Source organism: Vitis riparia, chromosome 11 (genome assembly GCF_004353265.1).
Source record: "Vitis riparia cultivar Riparia Gloire de Montpellier isolate 1030 chromosome 11, EGFV_Vit.rip_1.0, whole genome shotgun sequence".
In the NCBI taxonomy this organism is placed as follows: domain Eukaryota; kingdom Viridiplantae; phylum Streptophyta; class Magnoliopsida; order Vitales; family Vitaceae; genus Vitis; species Vitis riparia.
In genome coordinates this window covers 2,122,513-2,144,703 of record NC_048441.1, presented here as the reverse complement: position 1 = coordinate 2,144,703, position 22,191 = coordinate 2,122,513, and the positions used below count along the sequence as shown (strand labels likewise).

Below are 22,191 nucleotides of genomic sequence, written 5' to 3'. Positions count from 1 at the left end.
TTATACCTCTAACTGGGACATCATCTATGTCTTCATCAAAGTATTGTGGAACCTTTGGCAGTTGCATCTTTATTGACTCCTCCCAGTTCCATTGTCTATCCTCCATGAACTTGACATCTCTACTTACAAGAATTTTTCCATTTTGTGGTTGGAAAATTTTGTAAGCCTTAGAAGAGTTGCTATATCCAATGAAAACTCCTGGTTCTGCCTTCTTATCAAGTTTGTCTCTTTTCACCTATGGCACATAAGAAAAACAGAGACAACCAAAAGTTCTTAGATTCTTCAAATCTGGTTTATAACCAAACCAGGCTTCAAATGGAGTTTTTTTCTGCAAAACTCTAGTTGGTAGCCTATTCAACAAAAAAACTGCAGTGTTTGCAGCCTCTGCCTACAATTTCTTTGGCAACTCCTTCTCATGTAGCATACACCTTGTCATCTCCATAATACTTCGATTTTTTCTCTCACTTACTCTATTCTATTGTGGAGTGTAAGGTGTTGTGAGTTGGTGCTCAATACCAACTTCTTCACAGAACTTATCAAAAATTTCATTTGTGTATTCTTTCCCATTATCAGCTCTATATTCTGCATCCTGCAACTGCTTTGATTCTCCACCCATACTTTATATTTCCAAAATACATTAGCAACCTCAGATTTGGATTTGAGGAAATAAATCTAACAAAATCTGGCATAATCATCAATAAATGCAATGTAGTACTTACTACCATTTAAAGATGGTGTTTTCTGAGGTCCTCCAACATCTGTGTGTACTAGTTGCAGCTTGTGCATTGCTCTCCATGTTGTTTGAGGGAAGGGTCTTCTAGTTTGCTTGCCAAATTGACAAGCCACACAATCAACTAGCTTGTCTTCCAACAATGGCACACCTTTCACCAAATTCTGTTTCTGCATATATAGAAGTCCAACATGGTGGAAATGCCCGAGCCTTCTGTGCCATAATTCTGCATTGCTTACAGTGCTTGAAAATGCTATTTGCTCATCCTCCATTAGATTTAGAGCAAAGCTTTTTGCTCTCATTTTCACTTTGAATACATCTCTACCTTTCGCGTCTTTGATCATGCACCATTTGTCTTCAAATATGACTTTGAAACCTTTTTTAATCAACTGCCCAACACTAAGCAAGTTTTGATCAATGTCAGGTACATATAGAACATCAGTAATATACTTCAAACCTGTTAAGCTTTCTATAGCCACAGTTCCTTTACTCTTAACTGAAATAAATTCACCATTTCCAATTTTCACTTTGGAGATGATAGTTTTATCAAGCTCCTTAAAGAGCTCTTGGTCATTGGTCATGTGGTTTGTGCAGCCACTATCAATCAACCAGGAATCGCTAGAGCTGTTACTTATTGTGAAGCATGTTGCAACAAAAAGTTGCTCTTCTTGATGTTGTTCAGTAGAAGCTTTTGCCTCTTCATGTTGTTGTGACTTGCAAATCTGCTCCATGTGTCCAATCTGACCACATTTACTGCACTTGACATCAGGCCTCCACCAACACTTCCTTTGTGGGTGATTTGTCTTTTTGCAGTGTGGGCAAGGTGGATAGGTTCCATCCTTGTTTTTGTTGTTGTTGTTGTCAGTCTTGTTCTTGTTCTTCTTATTGTTGTTTTTCTTGTCTTTGCCTCTTCTTGAATTTTCTGCCTTTGCTTGAAGCGCATGACCGAAATTTCTCTATTGTATCAAAATACTTAGCCTTTTTACATAGTAACTCTGGTCAAGAAAAACTAGAGAAAGAGTCACTACGACTTTTGTAGTATTCCGGGTATCGTTCTCAAGGACTGACTTATGAAAATTGTCAATACTAGAATAAATGAATTGTTTTTGTTTAAATCCTTAAGTGAAAAACAATATGTGAATAATGTAAAACTAAGTAGAAGAAATTAAATTAATAAGAGAAAATGAATATTGATTTTAAATTCAATTGATTCAAGTTTGGGGTTTCCCACAATCCAACCTAGAGTATAGAAATTATATAAAACAAGGGTATTTTAAGTAATATGATCTTAGGGTTTTGGGATCCTTGGCCACTCGCGATCAAGTTGGGTTCTATAACTCAAAATTGCATCCGAAACCTAATTTTTCCTTTTTCAAACAGATTCCTAAAACCATCAAATGAATGAGATTGATTATCAATTTAAAATTTGGCTTTTTAATCATTCCTACTCCTTATAGCTTTGTTTAGGGGCAAATAACGGTAGGTAAGGCGAGGATAACTAATGATCAAGAATTACCAAGAATCACTAGTATCAAGTAATAACCTACCGTATCATTCCCTAAACGAACTCACAAGGATAGGATAAAAAAAATGATAAATTGTCACCCAACCAATAATTAATCTCATTGTTATAATAATTTACCCATTGTCCCTATAGGTTTCCTAACCCTTAGGTTTTCATGCTTCAAGCCCCAAGTTGGCTCTTAGCCTCTCATGGGGGTGATGTCACATTCACAATCCATAATAGGGTAAAAATCCATAATTTGAATCAAAAGAAACTAAAAACAATATATTCAATAGAGAAGAAAAAGAAAACAAACCAAAGTTCTTATCTTCTTCCACCTTCAATGTCAAACTCTCTAGAAAAAAATCAAAGATCCCTCAAACCTAGAATTGAGAGAGTTTATATAATATCCTCAATTTTCTAACATGTGGCACACTCTCATTGGTCACTTATTAGAAAATAATTTCCTAAAAATGATTAAAAAATAATAAAATGGTGATTTCTAGTCGTGTGGGGTCCACCTAGGGCGGATGGAGTGCTTTAGATGCAATTCCCGAGGTAGAGGAGGCGGAACATCAAAGTGGCAGTGGGTGAATTCGAAATTGGTGTCATTTCGAAGTGGATTTCGAATTTATAAGTTGAATAGATGCAATTCCCGGGATAGAGGAGGCGGAACATCAAAGTGGCAGTGGGTGAATTCAAAATTGGTGTCATTTCGAAGTGGATTTCGAATTCATAAGTTGAATTTCAAAATCATTTCGAAATGACCCTTCAGCTTGGTGCAGTTGTCTTCAAATGGCCATAACTTCTTCATTGTAGCTTCGATTTGCAAACTGTTTAAAGCATTGGACTTCTGACTTCCCGAGCTTCGAAACGATATATAGTATGTATATAATGGACTCCAGAAAGTGCTCCAAATTTGTCCTCAAAATCAGAGTATATAAGGTCATCAAATTTTTGAGTTCTAAATTTCCATGCAGCTAAATCTTGCTTCATGCCTCATTTCCCATGCTTTCTTGCCTTCTTTCTGATCCATAATGGTCATTTATCATCTTCCAACCTCATGATATCCTTGTTTTGCCTTTCCTTACGTTCAATGAGTCTTGACTCACTTATTTCCTCATTTAGCTCTTTCTTGATCTTTCAAAATCTAAAGTCATTCAATTTGCACAATTTTCTTCCCTTGAACCTAAGATAAATCTCCAAAGTATAGATTAAACTCATGGCTAGGGCCTTAGCATTGATTTAGGTCAAGTTGGGTGATTTGAATGTCCTTTGGAGCACAAATCATATCGAATATGTGCCATTAGAGCACATATTTTGGCTCCAATTAGCGCACCCTCCATCGATTCTTCTTTTCTTATCATTCTCCTTTGCTCTTGTGCCTACAATGCATTCACCAATTCTGCCAAGGATATGCTTGACAAATCCTTAGATTCTTCTAATGAAGAAATTTTAGACTCATACTTTTCAGGCAGAGTTACAAGAATTTTTTGCACAATTCGTTCATCAGAGAAGTCCTTACCAAGCAACCTCACCTGGTTTACTATGCCTAGCAACTTGTCAGAGTAGTCTTTGATGGTTTCTGTCTCCTTCATTTTCATCATTTCAAACTCCCTGATCAAGTTGAGTACTTTCATATTTTTGGTTCTTTCATTGCCCTAGTATTCCTTTTTGAGGTAGTCCCAAATATCTTTTGCTTACTCCAGGTTCATGATTCTTGTAAATATAGTGCTTGAAACAGCAGAGAATAAGTAGGCTTTAGCTTTGGACTTCCTGGTCTTCCTCTCTTTGTGGGTCTTAAGCTAAGTCATCGTAAGGTTCGCCGGCAATGTGGGAACATCATAGTCTTCCTCTATAGCTTCCCAAATATCTAATGCTTCAAGATGGACTGTCATTCTAACAGCCCAGGCTTGATAGTTATCACCATCAAAAATCGGTGGTGCAACATAGGAGAAAGTTGTTTCAGTTTCCATTTTTGGATTCACTCAACTCACAGATCCCTCAAGAAGAAGAGCTTTGATACCAGATTGATGATATATGGCACAAGAACAGGGCAGAAATTTATGACAGCAAAGGAAAAACAAATTTTTTTCTGTAAAGAAAAACTTAGTATCTGGAAGTATATTTTTATTCATTGCATTGCTCTTTATATAGAGCTGAAACATAACAGAAAGTCAAGAGAATTTGCTAATTTCTAGCCATGTCTAACCAATTCCTAATATCAAGCCAAAACAAAATATATATATGCAGAAAATATTTCCTAAAGACTTGGTCTATTGACCAATTATTCAGCAACTTTTTGTTTGCCTAGCAACTTCAGGCACATTTCCAACAGTATTCAACAAATAATTGAAAATATAAAGATGTTTTGACAATTTTTGCACACCAAGAATAAGTATTAGAAGCTATTTTTCATATTCAAGTTCTGAATTAAGATTTTGATCTTAAAAGACAATTACAAACTATTTTTGAAAATTGTTCTCTAAAATTATTTTTTGAGAATTATTTTAAAAAATACTATCAAACATGCCTTTTAGCTTTAGATTCTTAGGGACTTCAGCAAGGTGAGGCTTAAAAAATTTGCTACCAACAAAGTACTTCATTTCCATAAAAGATTCTGCTGGGAAGTTTGTAAAAGGTTGTTAGCTTTGGAATTTCCCCTTACACAACTTATTATGGGACAAATTCAACTATTAGAGGTGAGAAAAAGTCATCTAGAATTTGGCCATTTATCATGGAGTTGGGCTTTTCCTAATTTCATGTGTGACACTTAAACAACTCAAGCTACTTGATATCACTAAGTCAACCTTTCCTCGATTTCAGCTTGCTATGCTAACCAACGCTATGCGACTTGATAACTATGATGCACAACGAAGGTAACACTTAAGAAAGGAAGGTTTTGTATTACACAAAAAAGCTTTACAATGCTAGGAAGCTCTAAACTTACTTGGTATCTTGGCCACCTTCAATTTATAGGCACCTAAAGAACTCTTTGGAACCCACAAAAGTTCCACTCTACCCTAGAATTCTCTAAAATACTCCATACAAGATTATGCACAAAGTATGTATAAGACTACTTTGGAACTCTTTAGAATGCCCCACATACTTAATTTGTCTTTCATTCTTGTGTAAAAATGCATGGACATCTTTAGGTTTCTCTAAAACCTTCCACGCTTCTCCACTAATAGCTAAGTGTAGATTACTCCAAAAAGTTCCAAAAGCTTCTTACTTTTCTTTAAAAACTCGAGGAAGGGTCATTTGAACAGGTTTGTGACATATTTCTCTAAATATATTATAGATTGTTTTCAAGAGGTCCATATAACCCAATGTTATCCATTAGGAATAGGCCCTCAAGATTGAGTTTCCTGATACATTAAGAAAATGGTGTATACTTACAAGGATCACTCCTTCCAGCAAGTTTTAGTGTAATATGAGTACTCTCAAGCAATGCAGGTGGCCTATTTCTGGAAGCAGATGACCATGAAAACTGTTTTCAAGATCAATCCTAACAAGGAAGGAAAGATTACCAACATAAAGAGAAATAATGATGTCTTTGAGCCTCATGTCTCCAAGGTGCAAAACCAGTACTCTCTATCTTTCATTGCTACAAGAGACCCCAACTCAGTTTCAGTAGTTCAGTTACCCCCAAAGCATTGTCTGGTTCAGTCTTCATCTCAGACTTGAAGACAAGCAGAGCTGATAAATCAGTGAAGTTAGAAGAAAAATGGCCGAACTGACCATACATAGAAGGAAAAACATGTTAAAACTCCCCATCAACATCAGCTGAGAGAGGCTGAGAGATAGAAAAAGGAAGAGTTTATGCTAAATTTTCTTACCACTATCACAATATATGTGCTGCACCAGCAGCAGAAAAGTTTCACCATGTAGTTCATAAAAAACTTTTTCTTCTTTCCAGAAGCATATATTTGAAATTTGATAAAATTTTCAGCTGAAATCTATCATTAGGTCAGTTTTGGATTTTTTTCATTTCCATATTCTTAACAGCTAGCTAGTTGAGGAAGTTAATTTGAAACTAAAATACTGGGGACACATTCGTGTAATTATCACATGGACCTCTTAATCTATCATTCATAATTATATGCATTTAATGGAGGCCAGGCAAACACCATTACTGCTGGGGCAGCACATATAATATTAGGATAGTGGTAATACAATTAGCACAAACTCTTCCTTTCTGTCTCTGTCTGAGCCTTTGTCAGCTGATCTTAATTTTGACATGGTTTTCCTTTGAATGACATTAATGCAGTCATCCATGGTCAGTTTGGAAAATTTCCCCTCAAACTTCACTGATTGATCTGCTCCTGTTTGATATGCTCTACAGGTCTTCAAGTCTGAGATCAAACTTGACCAGGACAATGTTTTGGGGAGTAACTGGGCTGAAACTGAAACCTTCTGCAACTGGGTTGGGTCTGTTGTAGCTATTGAAGACATCAGGTAACGACTGTGAGCCTTAGAGACATGGGTCCTGTTTTCACAAGAGGTCAGCACCAATTTTCATCTTTGGGGTTTTACTAAAATTCCTGTTTCCTTGTGGCCTTTGTTTGGTAAGATGAAAACAATCTGCTCATAATTCTAAGATCTTTCATCTCCAATTCCAGCCAATCAAACAAAGAAATGCACAGGTTTGAACTTTGAAATCTCTATGCACTGATTCTTGATGATGATGGACCAGCCTTGAGCTTAGCCGGAGGGGAGTGCAATACCAATTAGCAGTACATAAAATCAAACACTTCATTGCTGGTACATTTTACATAGCTAATATGTAGCCGTCCATTAATTTTACCATTTGCAATTGATTCTCTTGGTCATAAATTGAATTTTCAAAATCTTCAAACAAAATTTATTACAAACACTTTCCAAGAAAACTCATAGGCTGCCCACTTACCAGCAAAGTCAAGACATATAACAAGATCCAGGCCATGAAAAGATTTTCCATAGAACCAGAACTTGATTGGTGGTACATTATCCATTAACCATGTGGGCAGTTCAAGATTCTACTAATTAGACTTTGAAGAAGCCTTCTTTATCCAAAGAATAATATATAAGGTATTTCAAGTGTACCTCTAAATCTACCTTCATAATCATGAGCTGGCCACACTCATTCATTGATACTCATAACTCAACTTGCAGAAGCTTCTAGAATTTACAAAATTTTCTATCTAAATTTCATTACAAACACTTCCAAGCATACTCATAGGTTGTTCACCCATCAGCAAATCAAGACATATAGCACAATCCCAAAGTAATGAAAAGATTTTCCATGGAACCAGCACTTGATTGGCAGTACATTATCCGCTAAGAATGCGGGCAGTTCGGTGTAAATCTACTAGTCTGACTTTGAAGAAGGCTTACTTTATTCAAAGTATGGCATGATATTTTAAGTATAGCTCTAAATCTACCTCCATAACTATCCGCCATATTCATTCTTCATCGATAGTGGTAACAGACTTGCAGAAACTCTCTTTGTTTTTTCTCAAAAAGCATGCTAATGGGAAGGCTTTTCACGGTCTCCCTCATAGGAGTGCTATTACTGCATTCATGTATGGTCAGTTTAGCCCTTTCTTCCTCAAACTTCACTGATTTATCTGCTCTGCTTGCCTTCAAGTCTGAGATCAAGATTGACCCCAACAACATTTTGGGGAGCAACTGGACTGAAACTGAGAACTTCTGCAACTGGGTTGGTGTCTCTTGTAGCCGTCGCAGACAGCGAGTAACAGCTTTGAGCCTTAGAAACATGGGTCTTCAAGGCACCATTTCTCCTTATGTTGGTAACCTTTCCTTCCTTGTCAAGTTTGATCTCTATAACAATAGCTTTCATGGCCATGTGATACCTGAAATAGGCCATCTACGTCGCCTGATAGTCCTAAATATGCACCGGAACTTGATGGAAGGAGCCATCCCTACAAGCTTACACCGGTGCCAAAAGCTTGAAGTCATTTCTCTTTCAACCAATAAATTTACAGGGGTCATACCAAACTGGTTAAGCAGCTTACCCTCACTTCATACCCTATTCCTTGGACGGAATAATTTTACAGGTACCATTCCTGCTTCCTTGGGTAACAATTCAAAGTTACAATGGCTTGGCTTAGAAAGAAACAACCTTCATGGAAGCATTCCAAATGAGATAGAGAATCTTCAGAATTTGAAGGGAATTGACTTACATGCTAATAATCTCACTGCGTTGATACCCCTTGCAATATTCAATATCTCATCTCTGCAAATTCTTTCTTTATCTCAAAATCACCTTTCAGGAACTCTTCCATCAAGTTTTGGTCTTTGGCTGCCAAATCTTGAGCAACTCTACCTAGGAATAAATTATTTCAGTGGAAACATCCCATTGTATATATCAAATTGTTCTCAGCTCAAATATATACAGTTACCTTTGAACCAGTTTAGTGGACCAATCCCCACAAGTCTAGGCCAGCTAGAACACCTACAAGAACTTGATCTGGAAATAAATCAGCTAACAAGTCAATCAGACAGTCTTGAACTCAGTTTCCTTACTTCCTTGACAAGATGTAGGTCATTGGAAAAGTTGTATATAAGTGGGAATCCATTGAATGGCCTCCTACCAGTTTCTATTGGAAACCTCTCAAGTTCCCTTCAAGACTTCGTTGCATATTCATGCCAAATAAAGGGTCCAATCCCAAAGGAGATTGGGTCCTTAACAAATTTGAATCAGCTTGATTTGAGTGACAACAACATGACTGGAAGCATTCCATCAACAATCAAGGGAATGAAAAGCCTGCAGAGGTTATATCTTCATGGCAACCAACTTGAACAAAGCATTCCGAGAGAGATTTGCGTCCTCTCAAACTTGGGAGAAATGGAGCTCCAAAGCAACGAGCTGTCTGGATCAATTCCAAGTTGCATAGGAAATCTTAGTCATTTACTGATCCTGCTCTTGAATTCCAATTCACTTTCCTTATCGATTCCACCAAGCTTATGGAACCTTGAAAATCTCTTGTCCTTGAATTTATCATCTAATTCACTGGGCGGAAGCCTCCATGGCAACATGAGAGTTTTGAAAATGCTGCAAAGTATCGACTTATCTCGGAACAAATTCTCAGGTAACCTTCCAACTATTCTTGGGGGCTTTCAAAGCTTAAGTTCTCTCAACTTGTCACATAACTCATTCTGGGGGCCTATTCCTGAATCCTTTAGAGAATTGATAACATTGGATTACATGGATCTCTCCCACAACAATATATCCGGACCAATTCCCAAATCTATGGTGGCGCTTTCACATCTCCAATATTTGAACTTATCTTTCAATAAGCTGTCAGGGGAAATTCCAAGTGGAGGGCCTTTTGCAAACTTCACAGCAGCATCCTTTGTGGAGAATGAAGCACTTTGCGGACTGCCGATTTTTCAAGTCCCACCTTGTGGAAGTCATAGTAACCAGGAATCAAAGGCTAAATTTATATTGAAATTTATCCTTCCGGGCATTGCATTAATATCCATTGCCATTGCTGTCATTGTCATCATCCTGATAAAGTATCAAAAGAGTAACGTGGAAACACCGAATACTATTAATGTATTACCTTCTGTGGAGCATAGAATGATTTCATATCAAGAACTTCGCCATGCGACAAATGATTTCTCCGAAGACAACATCCTCGGAGTAGGAAGCTTTGGCTCTGTCTTCAAAGGAGTACTTTTTGATGGGACAAATGTTGCTGTTAAAGTTCTAAATTTGCAAATTGAGGGTGCTTTCAAAAGTTTTGATGCAGAATGTGAAGTGCTTGTAAGGGTTCGACACAGGAATCTTATTAAAGTCATAAGTTCATGCTCCAACCCTGAGCTAAGAGCTCTAGTTTTGCAGTACATGCCCAATGGAAGCCTTGAGAAGTGGTTGTATTCTCACAACTACTGCTTAAATCTCTTTCAAAGAGTGAGCATCATGGTGGATGTTGCATTAGCTTTGGAATATCTCCATCATGGTCAATCAGAGCCTGTGGTGCACTGTGATTTGAAGCCTAGCAATGTCCTCTTGGATGATGATATGGTTGCTCATGTGGGTGACTTTGGCATTGCAAAGATTTTGGTAGAGAAAAAGTCAACAACACAAACCAAGACTCTAGGTACTCTTGGCTACATCGCACCAGGTAAACATTTGGACCTTAGAAAGATTATTTTTTCAAGATTATTATCACAGCTTTTATATCATATATATCATATAAGAATCCATAAAAATCTCATTATATATGCTTAAACTCTTATGACAGAAAATTGTAGATATTTCATTATGCTTCCTTAAGACTTTGGATTCTTGACAGAGTATGGCTTGGAAGGAAGAGTGTCCACAAGAGGTGACATTTACAGCTATGGGATAATGTTGTTGGAAATGCTTACAAGAAAGAAACCCACTGATGATATGTTTGTAGGAGAATTGAGTTTGAGGGAATGGGTTAAGGCTAAAATTCCGGACAAAATAATGGAAGTCATAGATGTCAATCTACTGAGAATTGAAGATGGAAGAGATGTGGTTGCAGCACAAGATCATCTTTTGGAGATAATGGAACTTGGCTTGGAGTGTAGCAAAGAATTTCCAGAAGAACGGATTGACATAAAAGATGTTGTGGTGAAGCTTAACAAGATCAAAGTGCAAATCATTGCAACTCATTTGGAATAGACATATATGCACTTTAATTTGTTGTTCGAGTTCCTCCTTTGAAGCTGTAACTTTTAGATTTCTAGTCCATTATCATGTTCTTGTTTGTGCGCATAACCAGTGTGTATGATTTGGTTGAACTCAAGCAGCCATCTTTGTTATTTGGTTGCACTCAGATTCATTATGAGTTTCTTCATTTCATTCAACAAAATTTTGTTGAATATCATGGTTGGTGAGGAAGGTAAGGCTATGAATTTCCTTGAAAGTGTTTTGATTTCTCCTTATATTACTGTTAAAATAACTATGGACTCACATATGGAGCATAGTTGATGATTAAGCTATTCGGATATACATATCTCATTTTTCAGTTTGTTCTAAAGTATGGGCCACCTCATGTGTAGAGCCCAATACCATATATGTCTCAGATGATGGGCATTAGACACATATAGCCCAATATTCAAAGGGAATGGTCCCTAAGGCATAGAGGATATAAAGAATTCATATATATAAGGGATTCATAAGGGTTGGTGTCTGTTGATGAATAATTCTTGAACAGACAAAACATGTTCTCTCCCGCTTTTCATCGCCAGAGAGATGCAAAAAGGGTGGTTTCCCCTCTATAACCTTAGAAGATCCATACCTTATTCAACAAAGACAATGAACTCAGGTTTGTTCCCAATTTGTTAATAAAAGAATGTTTTCTATTTATCAAGTTTCTGTTTTGGGTAATCATGGAGAGTACAACAATTACTGCACTGCAATCAATACCAAGTTGAAATTTCAAGCGATTGAGAGGAACGTCTTACTGGTATTTCAAATGTACCTCTATATCTACCTTCATAATCATCAGCTGGCCACACTCATTCATTGATACTCATAGCTCAACTTGCAGAAACTTTTAGAATTTACAAAATTTTGAATCATTTGTCATAGGCTGCTCACTTGATTGGTGGTACATTATCCACTAAGAATGTGGGCAGTTGGGTGTTCTACTAGTCTGCCTTTGAAGAAGGCTTACTTTATTCAAAGTATGGCATGGCATTTCTAAGTACATGTAGCTCTAAAAAGTTAAGAAGAATATTTTATTTTTGAATAATTATTCTAGTTTCTAGTTTTGAGTTGTCGGGGTCTTGGAAGTTTCTATATGTTAGAATTAGTAGTTTCTATTTTGTTACATGTAAGTAGTTATAAATAGGAGATTATGTAATGTTTGAATTAAGGAGTGGTAGAATTGGATTCTCTGTGAGTACGAATCTCTTGATTTCCTGCTCTCGAGCATCCTCTGATTCGGATTTTCGGTATACATTTGGGTTTTGGTTTCCAGAGACGTAATTGGTGAAGCTCTATGTTTGTTGAGGGATGACTCACGGTAATGAATTATTCAATAACATGGGGCAAAGAAATATGCCGTGCACTGATAAGATGATTGATTTACAAATGGATGAACGGAACCAAGGACATCATGTCATCGGTATAACAAATTTTCCACAGCCTAATACGCACACTGTTATCAGCTCCAGGGAATTCAAGTAATTTTGATGTGCGTCATTTACCTGAGCATTATGATGGCTCTGCCATGTTCTATGGGATTGGGCACTACAATGGTGGTGGGCATCATCATCCAGTCCCAAGTCCAACATTTATAGTTGCTCCTGTTTCTATAAATCACGAACCATCTGATCAGCTGTCATCTTCCAGCAATCAAGGCGTCATTGGAGTTTCTACAGAACGAAAGAATACTCAAGGCATCCTGGGGAATTTTCAGTATATTAATGGCAAAGCAAGCTCTAGTTCTTCAGTTCCCCCTTTCAATACAAGGCATCATCCGAGGTTTCCATGATGGATTCTGCATCTTTTGCCCAGCCACAGTTCAGAGCAATCATGGAAGTAGGATCTCACAGAAGTGTGAGGAACAGATCAGGTGCTGTTGGGCTGGATTCTGTTCTGGAACATAATCATAATCATATGGTTCAAGGAATCCATATTGGCCATCCTTTTCAGCCTTCTGGCAATCCCTGGGTTGACCAACGATCAGGCAATAATGGTAGTGATGGGGGAACTTTGGCCTGGAATCATGGACTGCTTTACCTTATTTGCATGGGAGCAATATCAGTAGAGGTTCTAGAGAGGCTTGGAATGTGGGTATACAGGGATATCATGATACATCTAGTGGCAGAAGTTCCACCAATTACCTTCAACCTTCTGTCCTTCACTGGCACCATAATCTTCATTATCCACCACCACCACCACCACCACTGCTGCAAGGAGCAAGAAGCCATTTCCACCCTCAAGTAGTGGCATCTTCGTATAGACTTGCCACAATTAGTTCACGTGGTCCTCTGCCTCCTCAGGTTGGTGTAGAGGCAGGGCCCAGGCATCCAGGTCCTGTTCCACCTACTGGGATTAGAACATACCCATCTCATCGAGGGGGAGTCGTACCTGAGGCAACATCGAGACATGGTAATCTTCCTTACTTGAGAATGCTCCCAGCAGAAGAAGTTGCCATACTAGATCTTTCAGCATTTTATGAAGTAGGGGAAGTAAGCACTGGGTTGTCAGAGAAATCCATCACAAATTGTCTAAAAACTAGAACTTATATATCTTTAACTTGTCTCAATCTGAAAGAAGCTGCAAGTATGGATCAGGAAAATGATTCCTGCATTATATGCCGGGAGGAGTATCAGAATCATGAGAAGATTGTATTTCTTGATTGTGGGCATGAGTACCATGCAGATTGCTTGAAGAAGTGGCTGCTGGTGAAGAATGTCTGCCCCATCTGCAAAGCCCCAGAAATGACCCCAAAGAATGTCTGTCCCAAGTAGCATAAGTTGTGAAAAATGTACCATCAATGAATCAAGTGTTGGTTTTATGGACATTTTCTATTCTTTTGTGGAAATTTTTTGGTGTTGTCTTAGGACTTTTACATATCTTGACTATGGATTAAGTGGACAACTTATGAGTTTTCTTGGAAATGTCCAATCAAAATTAGGTTGAAAATTTTGCAAATTCGAGTTATGACGAAGAGATTGAGCTCTAATCCGGATCCCAGACATACTTAAGGAAAGGAAAAAGATAAAAAGATGACAAGGAAATTTCATATTCTCTTGATTTTCAATGAGGAATGTAAGAAATAGAAATCTAAATGGTACCACTTCAAAAGAACTCAAGTAACAAATTGAAACACAGATGGATGCCTACTTCAAAATAGTTTTAATTTGATCTTGTTAAGCTTGACCACAACTTCTTTTATGTCAACCCTCTCCTCAGGGAATTCTCTGCTACACTCCAAGCCTAGTTCCATTATTGCAAAAAGGTCACCTTGTGCTGCAATCACATCTCTTCCATCTTCGATACTTAGTAAATTGGCATCTATGACTTCCATTATTTTGTCCGGAATTGAAGTCATAACCCATTGCCTCAAGCTCAATTCTCCAACAAACATAACATCAGTGGGTTTCTTTCTTGTAAACATTTCCAACAACATTACTCCATAGCTGTAAATGTCACCTCTTGTGGACACCCTTCCTTCCGAGCCATACTCTGTCAAGAATTCAAATCTAATTTTGAGGAAGAAAGAATAATGAAATTTCTATCATTTTTTTTTGTGTTATGACTCATACATGGCTTATATGCTATAAAATATATGATAATAATCTTGGGAAAATAATCTAAGGTGCAAATATTTACCTGGTGCGATGTAGCCAAGAGTACCTAGAGTCTTGGTTTGTGTTGCAGTCTTGTTCTCTACCAAAATCTTCGCAATGCCGAAGTCACCGACATGAGCTATCATCTCACCATCCAAGAGGACATTGCTAGGCTTCAAATCACAGTGCACCACAGGTTCTGATTGACCATGATGGAGATATTCCAAAGCTAATGCAACATCCACCATGATGCTCACTCTTTGAAAGAGATTTAAGCAGTAGTTGTGAGAATACAACCACTTCTCAAGGCTTCCATTGGGCATGTACTGCAAAACTAGAGCTCTTAGGTCAGGGTTGGAGCATGAACTTATGACTTTAACGAGATTCCTGTGTCGAACCCTTACAAGCACTTCACATTCTGCATCAAAGCTTTTGAAAGCACCCTCAATTTGCAAATTTAGAACTTTAACAGCAACATTTGTCCCATCAAAAAGTACTCCTTTGAACACAGAACCAAAGCTTCCCACTCCGAGGATGTTGGCTTCAGAGAAATCATTTGTTGCACGACGAAGCTCGTGATATGAAATCATTCTATGCTCCACAGAAGGTAATACATCAATTGAATTCAGTGCTGTCACATTCCTCTTTCGATATTTTATCACAATGAGAATGAGAGCAATAAGGATTGACACTGATGCAATGACGGGAAGAATAACTTTCAAAAGAAACATAGTTTTGGATTTTTGGGTGTCGTGACTTCTGCAAGGTGGGACTTGAAAGATTTTCTGCCCACAAAGTGCTTCATTCTCCATGAAAGATGTTGCTGTAAAGTTTCCAAAGGGCCCTTCACTTGGAATTTCCCCTGACAGCTTATTGAAAGACAAATTCAAGTAGTGAAGATTTGAAAGTGCCACAAGAGACTTTGGTATCAGGCCGGATAGATTGTTGTGGGAAAGGTCCATGTAATCCAGTGTTATCATTTCACCAAGTGATTCAGGAATAGGTCCCCAGAATGAGTTCCTTGATAGATTAAGAGAACGCAAGCTTTGGAAGCCCCCAAAAATGGTTGGAATGTTACCTGAAATTTTGTTCCAAGATAAGTCCATGGTTTCCAGCATCTTCAATGCTCTCATGTTTGCATCAAGGCTTCCACTCAGTGAATTAAAGGAGAAATCCAAGAACAAGAGATTTTGAAGGCTCCACAAGCTTGATGGAATTGAGGAGGATAGTGAATTGGAACTTAGGATCATACTTTGTAAATAACGAAGATTTCCTATGCAACTTGGAATTGATCCAGACAGATTATTATAACCGAGGTCCATTTCGCCCAAGTTACTCAAGAGGCAAATCTCACTAGGAATAATTTGTTCAAGTTGGTTACCACCAAGAAACAACCTCTGCAGGCTTTTCATTCCCTTAATTGTTGATGGAATGCTTCCGATCAGATTGTTGTCTGCCAAGTAAAGCAGATTCAAATTCCGCAGGGAACCAATTTCCTTTGGAATTGGACCTGTTAGATGATTTCCTGCCAGAATAAGCGTTTGGAGGTGTTCTAGACGGCCTAGACTTGTGGGGACTGGTCCAGTAAATTGGTTTGATGTTAATATCAACTCTGTGAGCTGAGAGCAATTTGATAGATACAGAGGGATATTTCCATGAAGCTGATTTGCTTCTATGAGAAGTTGCTGAAGATTTGGAAGCCAAAGACCAAGACTTGATGGAAGAGTTCCGGAAAGGGAATTGTATGAAAAGACAATTTGTGTCAAGGAGGAGATATTGAAAATGGAGGGGGGTATTGATCCAGTAAGGTGATTTTGGTTCAAGGCAATTGCCTGCAAATTCAGATTCCCTATCTCATCCGGAATGATTCCATGGAGGTTGTTTTCACCTAGACCAAGCCATTCTAACTTGGAAATATTACCCAAAGAAGCTGGAATAGTACCTGTAAAATTGTTCTCTCCAAGGAATAGGGTACCAAGTGAGGAAAAGTTGCTTAACCATGCTGGTATGACCCCTGTAAACTCATTGGAATTGAGAGAGATGATTTTAAGCTTTTGGCAGTGCTGTATACTTGCAGGGATCTCTCCTTCGAGTTTGTTGCGTTCTACTATAAGTGCTCTCAAGCGATGCAGACGCCCTATTTCAGGTACCAGATGGCCATGAAAACTGTTGTTAGAGAGAACAAGCCCAACAAGGAAGGAAAGGTTACCAACATGAGGAGAAATGGTGCCTTGGAGACCCATGTCTCCAAGGCTCAGAACCACCACTCGCTGTCTTCGACGGCTACAAGAGACACCAACCCAGTTGCAGAAGTTCTCTGTTTTGGTCCAGTTACTCCCCAAAACATTGTTGGGATCCAGTTTGATCTCAGACTTGAAGGCAAGGAGAGCTGACAGATCAGTGAAGTTTGAGGGAGAAATGGCCAAATTGACCACACATGACTGCAATAACAGCAATCCTACAAGGAATACCACGTAAAAACTCCCCATCAAGATGAGCTGAGGCTGGGAGGGAGAATAGAAAGAGTTTCTGCAAGTTAGTGTTACCACAATCACACTATATATGCAAGGAACGAACGATCATAGTTTGCTTCCTGATGGGGTCTTTTTCATACTTAATTTGCATAAAGCAAGTCTTCTTCCAAGTCCCCAAATTGGGCCTCTCCAAGCCTTTCAAGTGCATGACTGATCAGGCTTTTCAGAGCTATCCACAAAATTTTAGCTATGAAGAGTTTGGAAATGAAGAACCAAAGATTTCAATTGAAGATACTTCTCGAAATGAAAGAAGATGAGTAATTACAACCAATAAAATGTGATCTTAAAGGAAAAAGTAAACAAAAAGTTCGTTTTTTACCAAAAAGTAAACAAAAAAATTAGCTTTTTTCTTGTTCTTTTTCTACTTATTTATTAATACTAAAAACTAAACAACTTAACACTTAAATGACATGAAGTTAAGAACCCGTTTGGTAGTGATTTTAGAAAATGTTTTTAATATTTCTAATACTTCAAAATTTTTATCATTCAAGTATAAGAAATGGTAAAAACGCTTTCTAAAATCACTTCCAAACGCAATCTAAGATTAAGGTTTTATCAAGATTCAAGTTAAATTATGGTGTATTTAAATTTAAGGTTAAAAAAAAAAAATCATTTTTCTTCCTCTAACAAAGCATATGTAAGCTTGAAATTTATGAAGGATGGAAGAATTTTGTCAAGTGGTTCCAAAATGAAAATATCTCTCTCAAATGCTCATTTTTTAGTCAATGTATGTTTTAATGATTTCACTCAAGAAATTCTTGAAAGTCAACATAAAAATGGAAGAAAAAATTGATGTGAGAAAATTTTCCACATGGGAAGAGAAAAAGGATGTGACACTTGATTGGAATGATGAAAGGAGCCGGTGTGTGTCAAATACGTTGTAAAGAAAAAGTTGGCCTAATCTTATCATTGAAACTAATTGATGCGATGTATCTCTCACAATCCTATGCCCAAAACTTCTCATCTCTCCTTAGAATATGAAGGCCACCCACCCCACTATACAACCTGTCTAGGATGCAAGGTTGACTGAAGTCTTGTAAAAGTGAGACCAAGTCTATGCTTTTCAGATATTCATAGATTGTGAAAGAGGTAAAGGCATTTAATGTTGAGTTTCCTAGCAATTGCTATAGTGTCATCATGATAAGAACCAACAATAAAGTGATTGGAGGATTTACAAATTTAGACTATGTTTGGTTTTCAAAAAAAAAAAAAAAAAAAAGAAAAAATGCAATGAAAAGAAAATGTGAAGGAAAATTTGAAAGAAAGAAAAAAATAAAAGAAAATAAATAATTAAAAAAAATTAAGATAAGAAATTATTTTTATACGCTGCTCTAAAATTATTTTCCTTATTTTTCCTCTTTTATATAAAGATTAAATGATTTTAAAATTAATAAAATTTTAACTAATTTTAATTATATTTGATTTTTTTTTTTTTACAATAAAATCAAATATGAAAAAAAACATTTTCTCTAATATCTTTTTCATTAATATTTTTTAGGAACCAGCCATAGCTTTAAGTAACAATTTGTAGATAGCAAAACCATATATTAGTTGTTTAAAGATGAGCTGGCCATAAAATTTCTGGCACATTCATTTCTCAAATGTTTAAATGTGCATGTAATCAATCGTTTTCTATGATCAAAGGATTCCATAGGAATGAAATTCTTTTGGATGTGCTTATATCATTCACCTCTGAATTTCACTATTCAAACTAAAATTTGACTCCAAAAGTAACGGCCATAAAATTCATTTCATTTATTAGCCGATGTAGCTAAGCAAAGAGCAAAAAGAAGAAATCACAAAAGAAATCGATTCCTTCTTAATTTGATGTAATTGACCTTCATGCTAATTGTTATCCTCAAAGTTCAACGAATGAATGAGACTATAATCATAGTTGAGGAACAAAGGTGTGATTACTAAGGTGAGGTTGACCTTCTTTCTTCCTTAAAAAAGATCTAGTTTCAAACTCATTTCATTTATTTTTCCTTTTTTAGATAAAAATTAAATAATTTAAAAATATATAAAATTTTAATTAAATTTTTCATGATAAAAACAATCATTAGAAAATCATTTTCCCTAATTATTATTTTTTATTTCCTTAATGCTTTTCACAAACTATACATAAACTTAATTAATAATTTATAGATAGCAAATCATATAGTAGTTGTTTGAAGACGAGTTAAACACAATTTCTAACACATGCATTTCTCATATGTTTAAATGTGTATGTGATTACCCCATTGTGCCAAGGCACCTATTATTGGAGAGTATTCCAAGCAATATAAAGTGTTCTTGTGCAATACAAGTTTCATTCTTCTATCATATTGCTTCCTGGTGCATTTAACTTTCAAGTAACATAACTTTGCTTAGCATCGTAAGCTAAGATTGTAGAAAAGTTAACTTAGCAACTTCAAGAGGTCTAAATTGTTTAAGTGTCACACGTAAAGTTAAGAAACACTTAAATATGTGATAATATACATTCTATAGCTAAGGAGAATTACATCCTTTAGAGTAAGTGAGAAGGTTTTTATTTTTATTTTTTTTATTTTTTTTATTTTTTATTTTTATAAGCAAACACACAAAGAAAATATATATTAGAAAAAATGGCACCTTAAGGCTAACCTAAAAGCAAACAGGGGGTCTACAAGAGGCACCAAAAAGCAAGAACAAAAAAAAGAGGGGATACAAAAAATCATCAGTCCTCAACTAAAACCCAACCAATAAAAAAAACTTATTAAATGAGAGGTCCTTCATTTACAACCAAATTAGTCCAAAATCAAAGATTACATACAAAAGAATTCTTCAACTTATGAATCGAAAGCTCCTCATTTTCAAATGCAATCCTATTTCTTTCCTTCCAAACTGCCCAAAAAAGACACAAAGGAGCTGTCTTGCACACCTTACTATGCTTCTTGCCCATGTTAATACCACGCCAACTAAGAAGGGTATCTCTAACCGAATAAGGAAGGACCCAAATTATGCCAAAAAGAGCAAATAATAACTCCCATAAAACTTTTGACTTGGTGCAATGAATTAGAATATGATCAATAGACTCTTCTTCCACACAACAAAGGAAGCATCTATTAGCTAAAGTTCACCCCCTCTTTTTAAGTTGATCTAAAGTTAACACCTTACCCCAAGAGGCTTCCTAAGCAAAAAAAAAAAAAAACCACTTTAGTAAGAATACAGGGGCTCCAAATGATGCTATTAGGAAACTGAACAACACTTCTTGAAACTAGAGCATTATAAAGAGATTTAATTGAGAAAATTTCGTCCTTAGTCTCTTTCCACAACACTCTATCTTCCAAATTAGGATTAAGCCTCCTTCCTCGGATTGTCAAAAGTAATCTCTCCACCTCCTCCACCTCCCAGTCATTGAAGGGCCTAGAGAACCTAGGGCTCCAAACCCCTTCCTCTCCCGAAAAGTTCCACAACTCTACTAACCAAGCCTCTTTAAAAGCCGCAAAGGCATACAAAGAGGGAAAAGAATTACAAAGAGCAAAGTTCCCACACCATTTATCTTTCCAAAATTTCACTTTTCTACCATCCCCCACAGAAAATACAACTTTGTTTTGCAGAAGAGACTCTTCCATTTCCTTCTAAAAACCTACTCCAAAACCCTCCCTCACTTCCCTAGTATACCAACCCTCTTCTTCCTCCCCAAACTTCCTACTAATAACATGTCTCCAAAGAGTCTCTCTTTCATTCGCAAAGCACTAGTTCCACTTACATAAAAGGGCTCTATTGAGAGTAGAAAAACGTCTAACTGCCAAACCACCCTATCTTTTGTCCAAACATACAATATCCCACTTTACTAGATGAGGCTTCCTCTCCAAAGCTCTCTCTCCCCACAAAAAATCTCTTTGAATTTTTTCCAATCTTAAACCAACGACTCTTGGAATACGCAATAAAGACATCAAATAGATGGGCATACTTGACAAAGTGCTTTGAATTGGAGTGATTCTCCCTCCTTTAGAGATAAATTGCATTTTCCACATGGCAAGCCTTTTCCGAAATCTCTTTTCCACCTCATCCCAAACAGCCATGGACTTGTGATGCGCACCCAAAGGTAGCCCCAAGTAAGAAATTGGAGGCCTTCCCACTTTACAACCAAACTCAAGAGCCAAATCCTCCAAATTCTCTACTTTCCCTATCGGTAAAATTTCACTCTTATCCAAATTGATTCTCAAACTTGAGATGGCTCTAAACCACATCAACAACCAACTTAAATAAGTCATCTGATCTTGGGAACCTTCACTAAAGACTAGAGTATCGTCAGCGAATAGCAAATGAGAGACCAAAACCCCATCTCCACTTATTCCCTTTATCCTGCAGCCTGAAAGATACCCTCCTCACTATTCTAAAGATGAGCCTACTAAGTGGAAATGCACCAGGAAATTCAACCAGTCCACTTTTCCCCAAAACCCATTCTTTGCATCACAAACAACAAAAAATTCCAATTTAAGTGATCATATGTCTTCTCTATATCCAACTTGCACAACACCACACTCTCATTTCGTTTCAGCAAAAAGTCTATTGCCTTATTGGTAATTAGGACAGCATCAAGAATTTGTCTTCTTTCAACAAAAGCGTTTTGAGCTGAAGACACCACCTTTCCTACTACCTTCTTAAGCCTATTAGCTAACACCTTTGCCAACATTTTGTACAAGTCTCTCCCAAACTAATCAGTCTGAAATCTCTAAGGTCCTTCGCGCCAGCTTTTTTGGAGATGAAAACCAAGAAAGTGGAATTCAAACTCCTTACAAATCTTCCCTACTCATGGAACTCTTTCATAAAACCCATAACCTCATCTTTCACAAAATCCCAGCAGAAATGCCAGAAACTTAGAGAGAAGCCATTTGGACTAGAAGCCTTATCCTCGTTCAAATTAAAGAGAGCGAAAAAAACCTCTTCCAATCTAGCTGCTTCCTCAACGTCAATTATATCAAAGTCCAATCCATACAGAGATGGGTGCCAATCACCAAGATATTCTAGAAGGTTCTGGAATGCACTAACCATGCCCCCCTTAATTTCCTACTCTTCTGTTAACCAAATTCCATTTATTTTGATCTTAGATAAACAATTTCTTCCTCTATGGGAATTAGCCATCCTATGAAAGAAGCCCGTATTTCTGTCACCCT

At 37.1% G+C, this 22,191-nt stretch overlaps 3 protein-coding genes across 5 annotated transcripts; 2 read left to right on the top strand and 1 right to left on the bottom strand.

Moving 5' to 3' along the window:
• The first annotated feature begins 5,684 nt into the window (after positions 1-5,684).
• On the top strand, positions 5,685-12,712 carry LOC117925355 (probable LRR receptor-like serine/threonine-protein kinase At3g47570). The gene is made up of 7 exons (XM_034844354.1): positions 5,685-5,897; positions 6,580-6,692; positions 7,809-10,366; positions 10,538-10,570; positions 10,646-10,865; positions 12,197-12,241; positions 12,364-12,712. The coding sequence occupies exons 1-7, from the start codon at positions 5,685-5,687 to the stop codon at positions 12,710-12,712; spliced, it is 3,531 nt and encodes a 1,176-aa protein (XP_034700245.1).
• Positions 12,334-17,274, bottom strand: LOC117924556 (probable LRR receptor-like serine/threonine-protein kinase At3g47570). 3 transcript variants are annotated; one of them, XM_034843206.1, is made up of 3 exons: positions 14,560-17,271; positions 14,071-14,412; positions 12,334-13,681 (listed from the first exon to the last, which is right to left on the bottom strand). In XM_034843206.1, exons 1-2 carry the CDS (start codon positions 17,003-17,005, stop codon positions 14,072-14,074), a joined length of 2,787 nt encoding a protein of 928 aa, XP_034699097.1. In that variant the 5' UTR covers positions 17,006-17,271; the 3' UTR covers positions 12,334-13,681; position 14,071. The 3 variants fall into 3 exon arrangements, with proteins under 3 accessions (XP_034699097.1, XP_034699096.1, XP_034699099.1); XM_034843205.1 differs by lacking the exon at positions 12,334-13,681 and having other exon boundaries at positions 13,954-14,412; XM_034843208.1 differs by lacking the exon at positions 12,334-13,681 and having other exon boundaries at positions 14,359-14,429; positions 14,560-17,274.
• LOC117925354 (probable E3 ubiquitin-protein ligase ZFP1) lies at positions 12,712-13,694 on the top strand. Its single transcript, XM_034844353.1, has 2 exons — positions 12,712-13,146; positions 13,224-13,694. The coding sequence occupies exons 1-2, from the start codon at positions 12,712-12,714 to the stop codon at positions 13,692-13,694; spliced, it is 906 nt and encodes a 301-aa protein (XP_034700244.1).
• Positions 17,275-22,191: the final 4,917 nt, after the last annotated feature.